Here is an 18873-nt window from a genome sequence, read left to right as displayed (position 1 = left end):
TTGTCAGAGCAGAGACAGTGGTTGTTATTATAGTAACCTGTCCTGCACTTCTGTGACTCCATACAAATAACCTTTATCCCAAGAATACACATTTTAATTGAAAAAAAACAGCAAAAACTAAGACAGCAAGGTAGGATCCTTCTTTAAATTATGGATTCCTTAACTTTACTTCACTGGCAAAATATTTGAAACCTTTAGCCTCCCTTCTACAGGTGATTATACATTCATGGCATCACAGACCTAGCTGGATCTTGCTTTTCAAGCCACTCTATAACAGGAGAACTTTTAGGTGGCACAGTGGAGATCTAGAACTACAGCCCTGTGTTCTGCTTCCAGTTTTATCCAACACTCTCTGAAATCCAAATCCATGTCTAAGTAGGGAGGCAAGGTATTGTGGGTGAAATTCACCTCTGTGCAAGTAGACAGCACAAAGCCTATGCACCACTTAAATTCTCAAATTAGGGCTTAAAGGGGAGTAGGTGCATGGTCCTTCTACTGGCCCTCTACACAGGAGTGAATTTCACTCTCTATGTTCTGTCAGGTTTCATGCCTGAACTTCAGTTAATGAGGAGTTTTGATTAACAATTGGCTGGATAAACAAGGTTTCCATTATATTTCCATTGTAAGGACTCTCTAATGCTAACTGTGCAATATGCCATTTTTTAAAAACAGAACACAGTCAGCCTGTGGTTTTGAATATTGTCTAGCTCAATAAGGGCTAATGATTGACCAACAGTATATAAGCAAAATATGTATCATATCAGCTGTCCTATTAAAGCATACCTGCATGTAGAGTTTGATCTTGTTGACAGAATGGACAAGATAGACTTTGGCCTCAAGCCATGCATGGATACAGCCGCCTTCATTATCCTCTTTGTTAGCTTTAAATTCGGACACATTGGACAGGACTGAGCATACAAACTGCTCCAGTGTGCCTTCTGTGGGAATCTGGCAGTGACAAAAGAAATAGATGAACACGTCAGAGAACCACTCAGTATTATCACCCGTATCAACTTACTTGTCGGAGAAAAAAGCAGAGCCGTCAGGCTGCTTTCAGGATGAACAAAGCCCAATTATCACAATCTAGTGATCTGCGATAGAGACTGCAAAATGTACTCTGCACATTTTGACAGGAAACCCCAAAACACGCATTAGCCACTACCCAGTTGTGTGCATTTCTGGACTGGTCTACATTAGGGATTTTTGCATTGGTGTAGCTTGAAACCAAATAAATGATACTGGTGCAAGCCCCATTTTACACTGTCAACAGGAATTTTACACCAGGATAGCTATACCAGTGTTGCTACACTGATGCAAAATTTACTGAGGCAAATGAGCCATTAAATGCAAAGATGTGATTGTTAGGATAGATTACTAATTTATATATATTACAGTTCACAACTTGCAAAGCCTGACAATCCTTTTTCCTCATGGAAAGTCAATCTGACCTCTGTACCAAAATATTTTTTAATTTTCCCAGGGAAAATTCCTCTATTTCTTAATAATACTATTTCAAATCACTCTGTACATATTGACTAACTCATCCTAACAATAATCCTGTAATCAGATTTTGGTCACCTGTGAATAGGGCAATACTGGAGATACTGCAAAAAGGTTTGTCAGCAAGCCAGTTGGAACATTAGACATGAAATTCAGGTATTCATACATCAATGCTGTGACTGTTTGGGACTGACATTCACAATCCTATATATTTCTTTAAGTAGCAGCAAAGCAGTGTCTTAAGATTCCCAGTAACAGAGTAAGGTAGGTAGATATTATTCCAGTTTTGTAGATGGCTAATCTGAGGCACAGAAAAGTCAAGTGACTTTATGGTCACACAGCAAACCACTATAGCTGGGATTAGAATTCAAGGGCTCTTGGGCGATAGTCCTATGTTCAGTTCGCTAGATCATGCTGATCCTTAGTGACAAAACCCTTCCAAGAACTCAGAGCCAAGGTTTTGATAATCTGGCCAATTCTTTAGGTACCCACATGGAAGATGTGTGTGCCAAGCTCCTTTGAAATTTGTATCAAACTCTGCCTGGAAAGCAGTACTGAAGAAGTTTCTGAAGAGTACCAACATATTCTAGTCCAACCACAAAACAGATCTGAAGCAGGAATTACTAGGTACAATGTGATGCGGCAAGACAGGTCACACATGATCATACTGATTCTTTTTGGCCTGACAAAATTTTATCTTAAAATTAGACTTTTTTTCAGAATTAGGGACACTTTTCTTTTCCACTATTTTCTCTCATGTGAATAGTCCCATTGAGTTTAATGACTAGATTACTAGAATTTACTCACATGAGGACTGGGTGAGTAATATGAAAAAGGACACAACCAAAAAAAAAAAAAAAGTCTGAAATCAGTTTAACTAACAAAAAAAGGCCATAGATGGACCTCATCTTTGCTAATTTGTCACATTTTTATTTGATTTTAATGTTAAGCAGGAAAATGAGTTTTATAAGAGCTGTTTGCCCTGCCCAAAGAATGCTGTTTGCACTGACAGAAGAAATGAGACAAGAAAAGAGGAAAACATCCTCCGTCAAGTTAACCACCCACGACAGGGAGAGCTCGTAGGCAGCAAAGGGAGAAAATCGGAGTTTTTCTGTAAAAAGATTTTTAAAAGGGTTCACTATAACTAGGCTTTTCCAAAAGTGATGCCCTATCAAAGCAGTGCAGGCACAATAGCTACGTTCAGCAAAGTGCCTAAGCTTGCACATGCTCGCGCAACCAGGGACAGCTGCCAGTGACCTGGTGCCCGCATCAGTGGCGAGGCCAGGGGCAGGATTGGGGGGGGCGGTACAGCCACTCCGAAGGAGCTGCCCACCTGGGGCACTGACTCCTGCAAGCAGTGGCCCGACATGCTGCTGCTTTCACTGCTGCGGTTCCCGGTAGAGCCCTGCGGCTCCACAGATATCCGATTTATATCCCCAGATATAAATTTTGTATCCACACAGGGCTCTACTCATCACCAGTTTACTGGTTTGCCAGTAGAACAGAAACTCTGTGTAGACCCACTTCACTGGGGTTCATTTTAAAAAAAAAAAAAAGACTTCCTCTTCTTGCAATCAAAACTGTTCTTATCACTGGGCCCGAAATAAGCAAATTTCTACCAGGGAGCACATTGTACATGGTAGAGTTTATAACATTGGCAATGTCTGTCTAACATAATTTTAATCAGTCCACCTTTATTATTGCACATCTTTGTACTCATTTTCTTCTCTTTGATTCAGGATTTTAACCTTCCTTAATTAAGTGGCAACCTTCTAGATTAAACTACTAAACAATACCCGCCTAAAGCAATCAAGATTTATACCAGTGCAGGGGGGGGAGCTGTTATTTTAATTACAATTATTTGGTCCATGAAGTTTTCATCACATTAAATAGATGATCAAATAAATTAGCAATTGAATTAATTGGAAGACACTTTATTTGCATTTCTTCTGAAAACAAAGAAGCTGGAGTCCAAAGTGCATAAATATTAATGATTGGTGAATGCAGGGAACTTCAAATTCAGGATTTAATCTGAAAGTTTAGAGGAACCAAACCTGAACCATTCTGCAGTGGGGCGGCTGCCCCACTCCCTGAGAAAAAGGGCTGGAACAGGCCAGAGAGGCTGCACAGGCCAGAGGTCAATCAGAAAAGGACTGTGGAGAGCCAATCAGGGCAAAGGGAGAGGCAGCCAATCAGGGCCAGACTGGGCCCTATATAAAGGCTGCCTAGCAAGGTAGAAGGCAGTCTCTCCCTGACTAGCAAGGGAGGAGGACTGGCTCCTGAGGTAAGGAGGTAGCACTTTGGACCTAGCAGTGCTGGGCAGGCTTGGGGGAGCTCTGGCCCAGTTACCTGCCAGGCTGTGGCCCCTGCTAAAAAGGGTCGAGAAGATGCATGGTGCCAAAGGGGAAATGGCCCAGGGAAGATAGGCGGACAAGATGGGAGCAAAGTAGGGCAGAGAGAGGCTGCTGCTAGAGGGTCCCTGGGTCAGGACCCAGAGTAGCGGGTGGGTCTGGGTCACCCCCTACCCTCCCTTACACTGCACCTGGCCACAGAGGAGTGGGGCCGAGACAGACTGCAACCTGCTCCTGAAATGAGGGGCTAGACTTCGGGGTTGTGGTTGGCCACCGAAGCTGGTGCAAGCCGAAGGACTGCTGTTAAACACACACACACACACACTCCGGAAGGGGGTGAGACTGGAGTAGCGGGCACTGCTGGAGGGCAGTGTCCTGAAGAGGACGCCGCCGGTCGGGGAGCAACGTGGGTCCCAAATCAGCAGAGCAGACAACAGGCGAGATACCACACGCAGAGAGCGCTCAGCAGCTGACAAGAGCTAATTCCCGGAGTAACCAGCGGGAGGCACCTGCAGTGGTGAGTCCTGACCCCGTCACACCTTCCTTTCTCTTCAGAAATGGAGTAACAGCTCAGGACTCTTCTGGGCCAACATCGCAATTGGTGAGTTTGCACTGTGATGCTGGCAGACCAGGTGCCAGCTCATGCCAAGGCCATTGAGCCTCATGGAACACAGACGAATGCACAGCTGGAAACCAGTCTGGCTTGCATGTCTATTACAATAGATATTAGAGTTATAAGAATGTGTTTAGGCTTTATGGGATGTGTGTATTAATCTTACTTATAATATCTGTATCCCATGTAATAAGGTAATGTTTAAGTGTTTGCTCTGTAACTATAAAAAGGTTTGCTAAAACTGTATCTCATTTTTGTGTGTCTTATGATTACCTGCTTTAACCCTGTAAATAACTCATTTCTTTTTCCTACTTCATAAATCTTTAGTTAGTTTATTACAGGATTGGCACCAAGCGTAGTCTTTGGTTGGAGATCTGAGGTACAGTTGACTTGCAGTAAGTGACTGGTCCTTTGAGGTGACCTGAAGATTGTGATTTTTGGTGCAAGAGAAAGGCAGGCTTGCCTGGATGGGAAATAGACCTGAGTACCCAAGAGGATCATCTGTGACTCCATGTTCAGGCTGTTATAGTGCCTGAGTTAACACTTGATACTTGGTTGGTGAAATTTAATTATAGAACACACATCCAATTTGGGGTTTTACCCTGGTTTGTGACACATCTGCCCTGAGCTTGGCATCCACGTTCATGAGTCACTCCAGAAAGTTTGACAGAACCTCTTCTAAAATAGCAGCATTTGGGGTTCAGTTCAGAGAAGCAACCAATACAAAGCAAGTTTGGACTCAATTGTTTGCCCAGATCTTATAAATATACCAGGGTTTTTTGTTTGTTTTAGGCATTCATGAATCATTCCAACATTTATTTCTTAACTATTTTCTCCCTACTATTATTATTAGAGAGGTTGTCATCTTTGCATGGAAAGATTCACAGCCACAGGCTTTTTTCTTTAAACATGAAGACTCAGTTTTAACACATGTGCGGATAAAGGCTGAAGTGTCATTTCTGAAAGCCCCTCTGGGAAGGGTAACAACCAAGATGGCAGAGCCCCCATCACCCTCATATTGGATGAACAGAGCCTGGCACGGAAACAATTTTTTTTTCAAAGTAAACAGGCCTTTAAACAGCTTCATATGCACAAGTGCCTGCTGAAGCTAATTGCATTTATTTTGATGGGAGTTAAGATGAGACAATTTGCAATCTTTTGGTTGCTGCATGAATTTCCATCATTGTCTCATTGTAAGATATATTTACTTAACTGCCACTTCAAAGAAAATGTTGGGCAAATGGAAAACCGCTATTATTTTTTCCCCTCCTTTCATTTTATTCTGCATATTATTTCAAAAACCCACCTTTTTAATAACTCTGCTCAAGCTAGCAGCTTGTGGATGCTTTGTGGATATGGTGGCTAGGACAGCAGCCCGGACTAGCTGCCCAAGTACAATCCTGCCTGAGCCCCTGGGTACCTACTCAGGTAACTAGCCCAACATGCCTCCGGTGCTGCTGCAGCCACAGCAGACCTTGGGCAGAGCTAGAGCTCTCTGTCTATTTGCACTGGAATGCACCCTCTCTGCTGCAGTGCCATACCCACATTAGATCTCAAGTTGCCCGTATCCCTTTAAGCTATGTCCCCTTGTGGAGGATGCAAAGAAAGAGAAGATAGTGCTTGTGCCTTAAAGGGGGAGATTACTTGAAATGTTCTCTCCCATCTGTACCCTGTTTGCCTCTAAATAAAACATTCTCTCGCTCCGTTATAAATTGCTTCAAGTGATGATTGATGTTCTTCTTCAAGAAGCTCATCATGTATCATGATGCAAATGTTGGCTGAACAAAACCTGCAATGCTTTCATTCAAGTTTGTGGACTGATGCTGGGTGGGTGTCATTCACCCAGTATGAGATTATGCTGTCTTGTATGCAATGGCAATGCCTACTATGTAGCTACTTCTGAAAGACATTGCTTTAGCATCTACGAGGGATGAAAAGCTCATTAGGTACAAAGGAAACAAACAAAACAAAAAAGGAACATTGACATTTTTAGAAATTTACCTTACTGAACTCTGCCGTATAGTTCAAGAGTTTTCCAATATGAAGATCATCTAAACCAAATCTGGATTCAAGTTCCACTTTGACTGCATGCGGATCCCACACAACATCCCAAAGAGTCAGGTTGTACCGAGAGCCTATAAGAAGAGATGAACTTAGGTTATACATTTCCTAAATTTTCTGAATTTGTATTCTAGTAACCGATCTCTGATAGGATCCTGCTGTGACACTGTCACCTTTTGATGTGAGAGATACTAAGATGGGAGTGTGTGCATGGGAGACAGACAGAAATAGTTCATATGCACAATTTCACTAGAAGTCTGTAAAAAGCAACAGAGTCCTGAGGCACCTTTATAGACTAACAGATGTATTGGAGCATAACCTTTCATGGGTGAATAGAAGTCTGGTGAGTGGAGTTATCTAACAGTATAAGGCAAATAGTACATTTGTTGAATTTTGGTCTGTTGTATTAGTAGCCAATACCAATTTTACTAATTAATTCGATATTAGAAGATACATCCCAAACAGTAAAAACACACAGTGGAGAGCTTTTACATTATTCAAGAAGGGATAAGGGTGGTATTCATGATTCAATACTGGTCCTCCAGGATGCCAAAGCCTTCATATTTTTGAACTATTCACAATTTTCACCCATCCTTAGACTTAAACAGGGTCTCAATGCATAGATGAGACAATGGTGTAGGGAGGAGGGGTTTAGATTTATTAGGAACTGGGGAAACTTTGGGTAAAGGAGATGCCTATACAGAAAGGATGGGCTCCACCTCAGTCAAAATGGAACCAGATTGCTGGCACTTAAAATTAAAAAGATCATAGAGCAGTTTTTAAACTAAGGGCTGAGGGAAAGCCAACAGGTGTGGAGGAGCTAGTGGTTCGGACAGCAACATCCCTTAGGGGAGGATCTATTAATGGAGATTCTCTATGTCCTAGTAAGGAGGAGAGGATGGAAGATGATAAAATACCGGTAGGGTCTGATGAGAAACAGTCAAAGGAAAAAAGTCCCATTCAATTACATCATGTAATGGCAGAGCACTAAAAAGTGACAATTTTTTAAAGTGCTTATATATCAATGCTAGAAGTCTAAATAATAAGATGAGTGAACTAGAGTGCCTCGTTTTAAATGAGGGAATTGATATAATAGGCATCAGAGAAACTTGGTGAAATGAGGATAATCAATGAGACACAGTAATACCAGGGTACAAAATATATTGGAAGGACAGAACAGGTCGTGCTGGTGGGGGCGTGGCCTTATATGTGAAAGAAAGCGTAGAATCAAATGAAGTAAAAATCTTAAATGAACCAACTGTACCATAGCATCTCCATGGATAGTAATTCCATGCTCTAATAATAAGAATATAGCAGTAGGAATATATTACCGACCACCTGACCAGGATGGTGATAGTGACTGTGAAATGCTCAGGGAGATTAGAGAGGCTATTAAAATAAAAAACTCAATAATAATGGGGGATTTCAACTATCCCTGTATTGACTGGGTACCTGTCACCTCAGGACGGGATGCAGAGATAAAGTTCCTTGACACTTTAAATGACTGCTTCTTGGAGCAGCTAGTCCTGGAACCCACAAAAGGAGAGGCAATTCTTGATTGAGTCTTAAGTGGAGCACAGGATCTGGTCCAAGAGGTGAATATAGCTGGACCACTTGGTAATAGTGACCATAATATAATTAAATTTAACATCTCTGTGGCGGGAAAAACCCCACAGCAGCCCAACACTGTAGCATTTAATTTCAGAAAGCAGGACTACACAAAAATGAGGAAGTTAGTTAAACAGAAAGTGAAATCCCTGGATGGAAACCTTTTAAAGACACCATAATAGATGCTCAACTTAAATGTATACCTCAAATTAAAAAACATAGTAAGAGAACCAAAAAGTGCCACCGTGGCTAAACAACAAAGTAAAAGAAGCAGTGAAGAGGCAAAAAGGCATCCTTTAAAAAGTGGAAGTTAAATCCTAGTAAGGAAAATAGAAACGAGCATAAACTCTGGCAAATGAAATGTAAAAATATAATTAGGAAGGCCAAAAAAGAATTTGAAGAATAGCTAGGTAAAGACTCAAAGTAATAGCAAAAAAAAAAAAAAAAAAGACATCAGAAGCAGAAAGCATGCTAAACACCAGTGGGGCCACTGGACAATCGAGATGCTAAAGAAGCACTCAAGGACAATAAGGCCATTGCAGAGAAACTAAATGATTTTTTTGCATCGGTCTTCATGGATGAAGACGTGAGGGAGATTCCCAAACCTGAGCTGTTCTTTTTAGATGACAAATCGAGGAACTGTCCCAGACTGAGGTGTCATTAGAGGAGGTTTTGGAACAAATTCATAAATTAAACAGTAATAAGTCACCAGGACCAGATGGTATTCACCCAAGAATTCTGAAGGAACTCAAATGTGAAACTGCAGAACTACTAACTGTCATCTGTAACCTATCATTTAAATAAGCTTCTGTAACAAATGACTGGAGGATAGCTAATGTGACGCCAATTTTTAAAAAGGGCTCCAGAGGTGATCCCAGCAATTACAGGATGGTAAGCTTGACTTCAGTATGGGGCAAACTGGTTTAAACTATAGTAAAGAACAAAATTGTATGACACATGGATGAACATAATTTGTTGTGGAAGAGTCAACATGGTTTTTATAAAGCGAATCATGCCTCACCAATCTACTAGAATTATTTGAAGGGGTCAACAAGCAGGTGAACAAAGGGGATCCAGAGGATATAGTGTACTTAGATTTTCAGAAAGCCTTTGACAAGGTCCTTCACCAAAGGCTCTTAAGCAAAGTAAGCTGTCATGGGATAAGAGGGTAGATCCTCTCATGGATTGGTAACTGGTTAAAATACAAAGGGTAGGAATAAATGGTCAGTTTTCAGAATGGAGAGAGGTAAATAGTGGTGTCCCCCAGGCATCTGTACTGTGCCCAGTCCTATTCAATATATTCATAAATGATCTGGAAAAAGGGGCAAACACTGAGGTGGCAAAATTTGCAGATGATACAAAATTGTTCAAGTTAGTTAAGTCCCAGGCAGACTGCAAAGAGCTACAAAAGGATCTCGCAAAACTGGGTGACTGGGCAACAAAATGGCAGATGAAATTCAATGTTGATAAATGCAAAGTAATGCACATTGGAAAACGTAATCCCAACTATATATACAAAATGATGGAGTCTAAATTGGCGGTTACCATTTAAGAAAGATCTTGGAGTTATTGTGGATAGTTCTCTGAAAACAGCCACTCAATATGCAGCAGCAGTCAAAAAAGTGAACAGAGCGTTGGGAATCAATAAGAAAGGGATAGATAATAAGACCAAAAGTATCATATTGCCTCTATATAAATCCATGGTACACCCACATCTTGAATACTGCGTGCAGATGTGGTCGCCCCATCTCAAAAAAGATTTATTGGAATTGGAAAAGGTTCAGAAAAGGGCAACAAAAATTATTAGGGATATGGAACAGCTGCCATATGAGGAGAGATTAATAAGACTGGGACTTTTCAACTTGGAAAAGAGACAACTAAGGGGGGATATGATTGAGATCTATAAAATCATGACTGAAAAAGAGAAAGTAAATAAGGAAGTGTTATTTACTCCTTCTCATAACACAAGAGTTAGGGGTCACCAAAAGAAATTAATAGGCAGCAGGTTTAAAAAAAAATGAAGTATTTTTTCACACAACGCACAGTCAATCTGTGGAACTCCTTGCCAGAGGATGTTGCAAAGGCCAAGACTATAACAGGGTTCAAAAAAGAATGAGAAATTCATGGAGCATTGGTCCATCAATGCCTATTAGCCAAGATGGACAGGGATGGTATCCCTAGCCTCTGTTTGCCAGAAGCTGGGAATGGGTGACAGGGGATGAATCACTTGATAATTACCTGTTCTGTTCATTCCCTCTGGGGAACTTGGTATTGGCCACTGTCAGAAGACCGGATATTGGGCTAGATGGACCTTTGGCCTGACCCAGTATGGCTGTTCTTATGTTCTTAAACTAATGGTTAACTATTGTGAGTATTTCATTCTTTTTGGATGGAAACTGCTTTTTATTATAAGAATAAAAAAAAGGCTCAGATTTTCAAAAGTTTTCAACATTGGCCTAACTCTGCTTCCACTGAAGTCAGGGTGACTTCAGTAGGAGCAGAGTTACGCCAACACTGAGTGCTTTTGAACATTTCAGCCTAAAGTAAGTGTTCAAGTTTACCATAAATTTGCTCATAGGTTCTACTTCAGTTAAGAAAGAAATGGGGACCCATTGTATGCTTTTGAACGCACTGGTTTACTGCCAATGATATTTGAGCCAAAATACCTGATTTCCTCCCCCATTTACTGAGTCAATAAGCGAAGACCCTGAGTGCAGTCATCAACATTCTCTCGCGACCGTGGAGGTTGGAAATGTCACAGGCATTGCATACACAAAACTACACTTCACTTCTTTGGAAATTCCATGTATACACATTAGATATATAAAAGGCTACAGAATCTAAATCTGGAGCAAACATTTTTCAAATGGCCATCATTTCAGTGACAGGATTCATTTTAGTCTCAAAGTTATCTAGGTTCCAGACAAATTTGGCATCGCCTCTCTTTTCTCATTCAAAGTTATTTACTTGGAACCACAGAATTATGAAACTGAGGGTACAGAAAGTTCTTTACACTAACAAGATGAAGCCCACAGCATTTTAAGTTACTTGCCTAATTAATATTTTGTGTGACCTTCAGACCGAGCCTGTCCCACTGTCTCCACACTGTGTCCTACATCTGGATCTAACCAGGTTGAGAGGTATGATAGGGTGGGGCACTATTTACATAATCTCAATAAAACATTTCCAAGAAGCTAAATTTCCTGTAGCCTTCAAATCTACATACATCCTAATCTACTCTGTAGGACAACACTTGCATTTAGATTCTTTCTACTTTTCCATTCCTGTCTTCTCAGTATTATTTCAGTTGAAAGGGAACAATGTCCTTCATTTTGCTCGATACTGTTGCTACACTTATTATTTGAGTTCCTTATTGTACACTGTAATTTGGCAGTGCCATCTATTGGAAAGGAGGATTAAACTGGTTAATGACCATAATTCAACAACAAGTCCTAAGCACTAACTAATAAAGGAAATCACAAAAAGCACAGTTAGGACCACGTTTCAAGAATCTACTTTTCTATGTAATCTATTCTTATCTTATTTCTGGCACCTGTCACTCCAATATTCAAAAAGTGGCTAGATGGATAGTTTATAGATACTGCCTTGTCCCCTTTTCTTTGAGTAGTTTAATAACCACATTGCCACATCTCCCACGTAAATCTCACAGCTTAGCCTACCAATGGCATGAAGCCAGATGTGGAAGTCAGTGTCTCATACCAAAGCAAGCCTAACAGTGAGAAGTTACATATTGAAATGTGACAGATTATGGAGAAAACAGAAGTAAACAGCAAAGCAGATGATGGGATGCCCCCCATGCAGCGAGTGCCAACAGACCCTGCAGCGTCCCATTTATCTGAATTAGTGTGTTTAATTTGGCATGCAGTATTGAAACTGTGTGCAACTGGGCTGGAATGAATGATCACCGAGGGGTAAATGGACTGTATTGTGCTAATAGGTTTTAATGAAGATGCAACTTCTGTACTCTGGGGTTTCAGATTGTGTATAACATTTTCGCATTTAAAATCCTGACTCAGGGCTTGTCTACACTTAAAACTCTAGAGTGGCACTGCTGTCCTTCAGTGTAGATGCTACCTATTCCAACAGGAAGGATTCTCCTGTCGGCATAGGCAATACACCTCCCTGAGAGGCGGTAGCTAGCTCGACGGAAGCTAAATTGACCTAGCGCTGTCTACATGGGGATTTAGGTTGACTTTACACTCAGAGATGTGGATTTTTCACACCTGTGACTAACATATTTAACTTGATTTAATTTTATAGTGTAGACCAGGCCTTAGTCATAATTTCTCTCATCTGTAAGAGATATTCATACAGTTGGTTAAAATCTTATACTGCACACAATGTTTACTACACAGGCCACCTTTTCCATAGGCTCCAACACTGGGACTTACTTTCTGGATTTATTTGGGGTGGGTGGGAGGAGGGGTTGATTTGATTGTGAGGGATTTTAGGGCACAGATTTCAGTCTGTCCCATTAAATGAAATTCAATCCTGTGGAGGGGGCCAACATGCAACCTAAATACCTCTTAGTCCTTATTTTGAGGGCTTATATGGAATTTAAGAGTCATACAGGCCTTGGGCTGCTCTTCTACACAGAAGGGGCCAATTAATCATACTCCTGATCTTATCCTGGGGAGCCATAAATGGAAGAGGAACGGAGTGGTGTCAGCCATTCAACTGGCACAAACACCAGCCTGCATTTGCAGGCCAAGATAGCGAAGGATGAGTCAGAACAATGCTCTGCTTACCACTCAGTTGAAGTGTACCTGCCTTGCCTAGTGCTTGCTGCTGGCTGTACAAGGGCCATGGTTCGGGAAAGCACTGTGAGTGAGTGTTTAAACTTGCACTAAAGTCCCGTGAGACTTCATTGATTTCAATGGGACTTCAGCACATTTTTTCTTCCTGAATGGGGCCTGGATGGCTGCAAGAGGGAGAGTCTGACACAGCTCCTGACCAAAAGACTACACCCCTTGGTGTACAGCATGCTCTTAAGTTCTTGGCAGGATCCTGCCTGGCTGGGTGCACAAGGGAAAGCCTCCCAATGACTCCTTCTCCCTCAAACTCAGTCCATGCACCTGTGCAGCAGATGGGATGCAGCCCTTGAGCAAAGACTGTCATTTACAATAGGAGACAAAGGAAGCCTAAGGTAAGACAACCACGTTAATTTTCACTTGTATATAGGCCAAAACTTGAATCCAGTTCTCTTCACAACCAAAGGAAACTAAACTAACCCATTGTGAAACACCCTCTCCAAAGAATCACCACTAGTAAAAGGAGATCATTCTCAATGTGATCTATTGCGTCTGCACTGTGTGTTTATGAAAGGTTTGCCAAGATGCATGATAAATTACAAAAAAATGAATAAAATGCTTAACAGACAATTAAAATGATGCCTATCCAAGGCTCTAGGTGCCCCAACGCACAATAACAAGACAACGCAAATCTCAACAGTATTAAATGATCAGCTCACCAGGAGCTCAGCCAGCTGCCTACAAAAACATTATGGCTCCATCCTGACATGCCTGTAATTCATGCAGCAACTTTAAAAGAAAGAAAGCAAAACAAACAAACATACACACACAGCTTTCAATTACCTTCAAGGCTCCAGTCTTGCAAGAAGCGCAGTGCTGTGATGGTTATATTCAGTCCTATTTTCACTGCTTTGTAGAAACTTTGGTTTGATAGAACTGCATCTAAATCTTCTAAGGATGCTAAGGAACTGAAAGCAAAGTGAAAAATCAAGCACTTGTCACAGCACAGCAGCATTGTGCGTATTCTTTGGAGAGGGCAGCAGAAGGATTGTGAAGTAGAGCTGGATGAAACTTTTTAACAACTTTCTTTGTCAAAATATGGGGTTTTGTCAAATGAAGTTTCTAGTGAAATGTTTTGCTTGACAAAGTTTTCTAAACAAAATATTCTAGAAAACCCTGAGTTGGATGAGTTTGGTGATCTGTCTGGGGTGGATATCTGAGGGTTGTCCATTATCTTGCAAAACCTGCAGAACACCTTCAAAAGACGAGCCTGAGCATCTAAATTCATAACTTTGCTAGACACTAAAATTCATGAGCTGACTAGACACACTGGATTTATGGCTTACTACAACAAACTATAACCTAGTTTCACCCCTCTCCAGTCATAGGAGGGAAAGGGAGGGGTAAAAGGGCCACTTCACCTTGAATGGTCCCTTGAAATGTGTGTTAACTACTTATGCTAAACAACCTTGTATTTAGCTGTGACACTCTCCATACATGTCCCAGACCCAAAGAAGAGTTCTGTGTAGCTCAAAAGCTTGTCTCTCTCACCAACAGAAGTTGGTCCAATAAAAGATATTACACCTCACCCACTTTTTGTCTCTAATGTCCTGGGACCAACATGGCTACGATGACACTGCATATAACAAAATCATGTAGTTTATTTTCTAAATTTCTTCAAACAGACCAGCTCTGTTGTGAAGTTAATAACATTATAAATTTAATTTGATGATACATTTTGGAATCCACACCAATTTTATCTGACGCTTCTTATAGCTTCTTCTACCCCATGGCTGTTATGCAAACGAAAATCCAACCTTTTTTTTTTTTTTTTTTTTTAATCTTTGTTTTTGGTGTTTTTTGCAATTTCAAACAACAAGAAATTGCAAAAAAAAAATTGCTTACCCGAAGAGCTTGGGGGGGGGGGGTTGTCATTTAGACTAGGAGATACCATATGACAATTTTGCACTCCAGTCCCTTTCTCGTGTATTCATCATGTGCTAGATTCTGTTCTGCACCGCCTGAGAGGTACAGCAAAGAGGACAGTCCAGAATTCTGCCTGAATTTTGCATGAGCTGGAAGCTCTAACTTATGGCAGCCTCCAACAGCTATCAGTGAGCTTCTCTGCCACCCAGAATGGCCTAGATCTGAGCATTAAGGCCGCTTTTTCTCAAGACCCCAACCTGCCCCCGGCACGCTCAATGCTGCAAAGGGGCGCAGGCTGCATTCTTTGAATTCTCACACAGGCCATTGTGGTTTATGTATGTCACCATGGTATATAGAAGCAGGGGCTAGAATTTGGCCCAATTCACTGTGGCCAGGGCCGGCTCTACTGTTTTTGCCGCCCCAAGCAGCGCGCCCCGCGGACGGCGGGGGCAGTCCATGCGCCATTAGGGCGGCATGCGCGTTTCCGCGGCGACGGCAATTCGGCGGCAGCTTCTGTCTTCAGCCGGAAGACAGAAGCTGCTGAATTGTCCTCGCGGGCAGCTGAACATAGAAGCTGCTGCCGAATTGCCGCCGCGGACAGCTGAACATAGAAGTTGCCACCGCCGTGGAATCATGCGTGCTGCCCTAACGGCACACAGACTGCACCTGCCGTCCTCGGCGGCAATTCGACGCGCTGCTTGGGGCGGCAAAAACACAGGGACTGCCGCCCCTTTCAGATTGCCGCCCCAAGCACCTGCTTGGAATGCTGGTGCCTGGAGCCGGCCCTGACTGTGGGTTACATTGAGTCAGTTAGGCACAGTGCAGATTAAGGGACAGTGAGGAGTTCAGTACCAAGGGGAAAGCATCTTAGATACATTCTTCCTGAAAGCAATATGCCTCTCTGAACTCCCGGTCATGGTTGCTGCTACAACCTTTATGGGGGGCAACCTGCACTTTGCTGCATACAACTTCCATTCTGTGGCCCAGTGCTGAGATGGTGTGGGGCCATGATCCCACCTCCTCCCTGCCATCTTTGGAGCACTGTGCACCCTTTGGGCATTGGGGAGGGAGCAGGAAAATGAAGTAAAGGATACAAGGGATAAAAGATTGACCATCTTCATATTCTGAGACGGCAATCATGTGAGCAGTAGCTTCTATACCAGGGGTGGCCAACCTGTGGCTCCGGAGCCATATGCAGCTCCTTGAATAGGCACTGAATCCGGAGCTGGAGCTACAGGCACCAACTTTCCAATGTGCCAGGGTGTGCTCACTGCTCAACCACAGGCTCTGCCACAGGTCCTGCCCCCACTCCACCCTTTCCCACCCCCTCCCCTGAGCCTGCCGTGCCCTCCTTCCTCTCCCTGCCCCCAGAGCCTCCTGCACGCCACAAAACAGCTGATCAGGAGGTGGGGAGGGAGGAGGAGGCACTGATCAGCGGGTCTGCTGGTGGGTGGGAGACGCTGGGAGCAGGTTGGGGAAGCTGCTGGGGTGCTGCTGACGTATTACTGTGGCTCTTTGGCAATGTAAATCAGTAAATTCTGCCTCCTTCTCAGGCTTAGGTTGGCCACCCCTGTTCTATATCTTGAAGCTTTGCAAATAGTCATTTGTGGGCATTTCATTACTAGAGGGCTCCAGAGGTTATAGAAAGAGCTATAAAAGTATGAATATCCTCTTATACAACAGAACTGACCAAAAGTAGCTGACTTCTTAGGGGAAGTCCCTGTATAACCGGTTTTAAATAACATATATGCTCTGTCCCTTCCAACCTCTTCCATGGTTAATGTAATAATATTTTGACAGGGCTGCTAAGCAACAGGAAGCAACATGCACAGAATTTGTTGTTGATTTAATTAGGTTAATTATTTGATCCACCATTGTGGCAGTGAGATAAAATTTGCTTTGCCCATTATTGCCTCAGGAATCTAGCTCAGGAGGCAGACCTGAAAGGGAAAAAAATCACCTTACAATCAAGATCCTTTTATACCTCGGAAACACCAAGCTTCTGAGGGAGTTTTCAAGCCATCCAGATTGCCTGAGAAGTCCTTCCACATCTGTAGAAGGAAGCTTTCAGTGTTGTATGGAGTGGGTTGCTTAAAGCAACTCAGCACTGAAACGGGGCACGGCTACACTTAAAATGCTGCGCCACTGTAGCGCATAAGTGAAGATGCTCCTGTGCAGATTGGATGAGGATTACGTGGTGAAACAAAGTCACTTACCTGACACTGATTGCTACAGATTGCCAAGTGCCAATTTAATTGAACTACATTGTATTAAAGCACTTAAGAAATAAACTAGTTTTAAAATGATAGGCATTCAAATGGATTAACGTCAAATGGTCTCAAAGGCTTCAATATTTCAGATCCTCCTTGGATTAATGAAAGCGATAATGTAATAATAATAATATATAACTCTCCATCCAGAAGAATCCCATCAAACATGACAAAACTAACACTCTCATATACGAAGGGATCATTTCAGTCACCACTCACATGCAGCAACCTCCCAAAGATTTTTCTGCTGAGATGCACACGGAGGAAAGGTAGAGTTGCAAAAGGGTCTGGAGTAAAAGGCAGGGACTGCAGAAAAGGAGGAGGAAGGAGTCCCAAGCTTCCCAATAGCATAGCCTATAGGTACAGGTATCTGCTAAGTAAGGCATAGGTATAAGTGTAATAGAACTATTGCAAATTCAGAAGGGTGTGGGGGGGAAGGGGCGGTTCCCAACTGAATAATTCTAATATTGGGCCAGATGTTGGGACAAGAACCTACCAGACCTCAGTGTTACTGGGCAATTCTTAAGTAATCAGTATAATTAATCACACAATCAATAGATCAGGTGACAATAGGGCCCAGGGCCTTTTTTTCTGGGCAAGTGTTGGCCTCACTCTGCTCCCACTGGAGTCATCTGTAAAGTTCCCATTGACTTCAATGCAAGCAGAGGGAGGCCAACACGGACAATCCTGCCTTATATCTATATCTTGCTATGAATTCTCCTGCTATTGATTATGCAAGTGGGAAGTACAATGAGTTAGATAAAAGCATCATTCCATGGAAATAAAAGAAAGCACAAATAGGGAAAACAAATACATTACCCAGATTTTAGTACTTACTTTTTAATAGTCTGCAGAAACTGAGCTGTAGCACGTATCCCACCTTCTTTGTAAAGGCTGCTTGCCTGCAGCCATGGGAGTGAACGCAGAAAGTCCCAGAAATAGGGTTGGTTGTGGAGGCTTTCAACTACAGAAATCATCTCCTCAGTTTCATTCCAGTCCATCTTGATTTTTAAGAAAAATGTGTTAAATGTGACCCAATTATTTCATTGGGGTGGGGTGGGAGAACAGCAGCTGTCCTCTGCTTCCTCCCATACACAGGAATTTCTAACCATTTAAAACCCTTCTGGGGTGTGGCATTATGGATTAATGAAATTCATCCTAGGAATGAGAACTCTCCTTTTTCGACTCATGGTGGTTGTAACTCTGCTCAGGGCCGGCTCCAGGCACCAGCTTCTCAAGCAGGTGCTTGGGGCGGCCGTTCCGGACAGGGGCGGCAGTTCCAGGTATTCGGCGGCAATTCGGAGGACGGTCCCTCACTCCGCCTGGGAGTGAAGGACCTCCCGCCAAATTGCTGCAGCAGATCGCGATCGCGGCTTTTTTTTTTTTTTCTTTGGTTTTGGCTGCTTGGGGCGGCCAAAACCCTGGAGCCAGCCCTGACTCTGCTGCATGTGATTCTCTTGTGGGAAAACAGAGTTATGAAAAAAAACTAACTAGCCCTTTTCTCTGCTTCTGCTCATGAGTGTACAGGACATGCCACTGCTAGGAGATGGATTCTTTTTGAAATCTGAAAGATGATTAGCTTGACAATCGCACAACAAAACTGTAGAGTCTAGAGAATCATAACTACTCATCTGCAAGGGGTGAAGAGGAGTGCTATAATGAAGCCTCTTTGTATGCCACCCCCACTTTGCACCCAGGGCCGGCTCTAACTTTTTTGCCGCCCCAGATAAAAAAGAAGAGCGCCGCCCCGCCGTAACACCCCCCCCCCCCCC

General features: G+C 42.6%; 1 protein-coding gene across 1 annotated transcript in view; it reads right to left on the bottom strand.

Moving 5' to 3' along the window:
* The window catches only part of LOC112117073 (ATP-binding cassette sub-family A member 13), a 288528-nt gene that overhangs the window by 239307 nt on the left and 30348 nt on the right, over positions 1-18873 (bottom strand). The window contains exons 6-9 of the mRNA XM_026654040.1: positions 17939-18102; positions 13749-13873; positions 6466-6599; positions 784-948 (exon numbers count right to left, since the gene is read on the bottom strand). Coding sequence (XP_026509825.1) covers positions 784-948; positions 6466-6599; positions 13749-13873; positions 17939-18102 — 588 coding nt within the window. The remainder of the gene's footprint in view (positions 1-783; positions 949-6465; positions 6600-13748; positions 13874-17938; positions 18103-18873) is intronic.

Source organism: Terrapene carolina, unplaced genomic scaffold (assembly GCF_002925995.2).
Source record: "Terrapene carolina triunguis isolate 2854851 unplaced genomic scaffold, T_m_triunguis-2.0 Scaffold179, whole genome shotgun sequence".
Classification (NCBI taxonomy): Eukaryota; Metazoa; Chordata; order Testudines; family Emydidae; genus Terrapene; species Terrapene triunguis.
Note: the sequence above shows the minus strand (reverse complement) of the source record. Positions and strands in the feature narration are given on the sequence as shown.